Consider the following 2,466-nt stretch of genomic DNA (forward strand, 5'->3'; position numbering starts at 1 on the left):
CTTCGGTAGGAGCGGTTCGATCGGATCGGATGGGTGAGATGGTTGGAAAGATGCCAAGTTATTCTTTGTTGTACCGGTTGTTGATGTGCTTCTTCAAACTTTGGCTCTCTCTTGTTCTCCAGCTCAGCGTGGCTTGTGCTTGCCTGCCAGTCGGGAGTTGATGGGACCCGGCTGAAACCGGGAAAACGTCGAGCCGACGAGGCCAAAACAGGATTAAACCTGGCAGAAACACACTCACAATACATAGCTCAACTGTCACACAGCAAGAATAGATTTCCAATTCAAGAAAACACCTCAATCACACCCTGCGCGATTTTCGCCAGCATCCATCCTGTCACAGAAGCTTCAACTGTGGAGTGCCTCTTATCGATCCTCGCCCATCCGCTCCACTCGCGGATCCCCCCGAGGATCGATTAGTCCGGTCAAAGAACTCGGCCGACGTCTCGTTTCTCGGCCCTACCCATGTAATTACCCGGCGGGAGCGATCGATGCAGATGCGTTGGGTCCTGAAACGGCCCCAAATGACGGCAAATTGTCATCGTGATACATATTTAGCTTGCATAAATTGAGGACTTGCGAGTCCCGGTTAGCGAGTCCGTTGGAGATGCTCTAAACAACCTGCTCTATGTAACAGTGTGGTCCGACCTCGCGCAGGGTTTCACCGTGGGATCCACGTGGATTCCCGGTGGGAGGGACTCCCCGAGTGCAGCGCCCAAGCCGGAAGATCAACCAGACTCAAATACATAAATACATCAGCGGGCCAGTCGATGAAATCGGAAATGTACAATCTCATTCCTCCCAAGGCACCGCCGAATCTAACGAACCCAAATCTGTACGCCGGTCGCTCGACAAAACCCATCCCATTGGAACTATCTTTGCCTCTACGCTGGCAAAGAGGAGCTCAGTTTTTAGGTGTTTCACTGTCAATCAGTAAGCCCTCATTTGTTTGTTCTCTATGCCTTGTTGAAAAATGTTATCTGCTCACTTCTCGCATTTTGGTTGACAGCCTGTGGCATCTGGGGGGTACTTTTTGCTGATTTTGGAAATGGCGATCGCGAGATCGTATTCTCACCAGTTAAGTCCAAACACGCGTGTGAAAGCGTTTGAAGATTTTGAGTTTCAGGAGCATTAATGGCCTGCGTTCTTTTTGTGCACTTTTTTGCTGACTGATTTCGACGGCTGCTGTTTCCTCGCTTTCTCAATAGATTCGCCGATGGTTCGCTCCTTACAAGTCACTCATCTTCGGTGACAGTACCAATCATCATTTAACACACGCTCAAGCAGATAATGTGCTTTCGAATACCGAACCTAAGCCGGCTTGAGTAATTAGCCTCTCGAAGGGACCCCGCATCCCCGCGGGACGCTCTCCATAGAAGAGGCTTGTGAGTGATGTTGCAATTCTCGCGGTAACGGGACCCTGGCAAGCGCGGCCAGAGGGTACGCATGAAAATCAATTCAAAAATTGTGGGATTCATACATTTTTAAAAGACATTTTTGGCTTTTCTTGCCAACATTTACCACATTTTGAGGAGAAATTAGCAGTACATTATTCTCCCTTTAAGCCTACATGTGCCCATCTTTTCAGAATCCATTTATCATGTTTGGTTGTGAGCCAAAGTGGCTTTAAACATTCATACATTTTCATGCGTACCCTCTGGCCGCGCTTGCCAGGGTCCTGTGGTAACAGTTTGAGTTATTGATTGCAACAAGATTGAAAATCAGCCGTTCAGGTTATGGGAAAGCTGCTTCCTATAAAATGTAGTCCAGATGCTAGCACATGTTGATGTCTCATGACTCCACTCAAATTGAATAGCCTGATTTTATAAGATACCACACTGCAAGAAAAACTCGCGCAACTGACGCCAGTTGACATGCAAGAGCTCTGAAGAAGCTTGTGGTGCTGTGCAAGCCTCTGTTCAAGGCTTCTGTCCACCAAGCTTCAATGCACAGTTACTGTGCATGATGTGCAGTGACTGTGCAAAAATAAACTGTTGAGTCTTTGGTCAACGCTCAAACTTGACCAAGTCCCTCAAGAATGTGCAGCAATCCCATTAGCATGGAGGGTGGTGGTACATACATAAACAATAAATATAGAAGTATGCACACAGAGTTACTTTGTGCACTGCACAAAACCCTTAGCTCACCACACCTACACCACAGGTTGCATTCCTGGAAATGTGCTGCATCCCGCGGAAGTTTCTGACTGAGAAATGTCCAGAGGATGTCCGTGGAGAATCCAGCGGACGCGAGGGGAAATGAGCATCACTGGGACGCTTCCGGAAGTGTCCAAGTGATGCTTTCTCCTTCAAACCATTGGGTGGACATCAAAAATAGCCGCCGTCCATTGGATACTCTCAAATTGAGAGTGTCCAATGGACATTTTGACAGTCCAAACACACTCAATCAGGTCATCTCTTGATGACCAGTCTGTGCCGGTCATTGAGCGAATCAGGTCTCGCCGGTCAT

General features: G+C 48.0%; 1 protein-coding gene across 1 annotated transcript; it reads left to right on the forward strand.

Annotated features, from left to right (window-relative positions):
* Positions 1-767: 767 nt before the first annotated feature.
* On the forward strand, positions 768-1,322 carry PtA15_5A541 (uncharacterized protein; the record flags this gene model as incomplete). The annotated part of the gene is made up of 3 exons (XM_053169314.1): positions 768-930; positions 1,007-1,074; positions 1,206-1,322. The coding sequence occupies 3 exons, from the start codon at positions 768-770 to the stop codon at positions 1,320-1,322; spliced, it is 348 nt and encodes a 115-aa protein (XP_053020523.1).
* Positions 1,323-2,466: the final 1,144 nt, after the last annotated feature.

Source organism: Puccinia triticina, chromosome 5A (assembly GCF_026914185.1).
Source record: "Puccinia triticina chromosome 5A, complete sequence".
NCBI classification, from domain to species: domain Eukaryota; kingdom Fungi; phylum Basidiomycota; class Pucciniomycetes; order Pucciniales; family Pucciniaceae; genus Puccinia; species Puccinia triticina.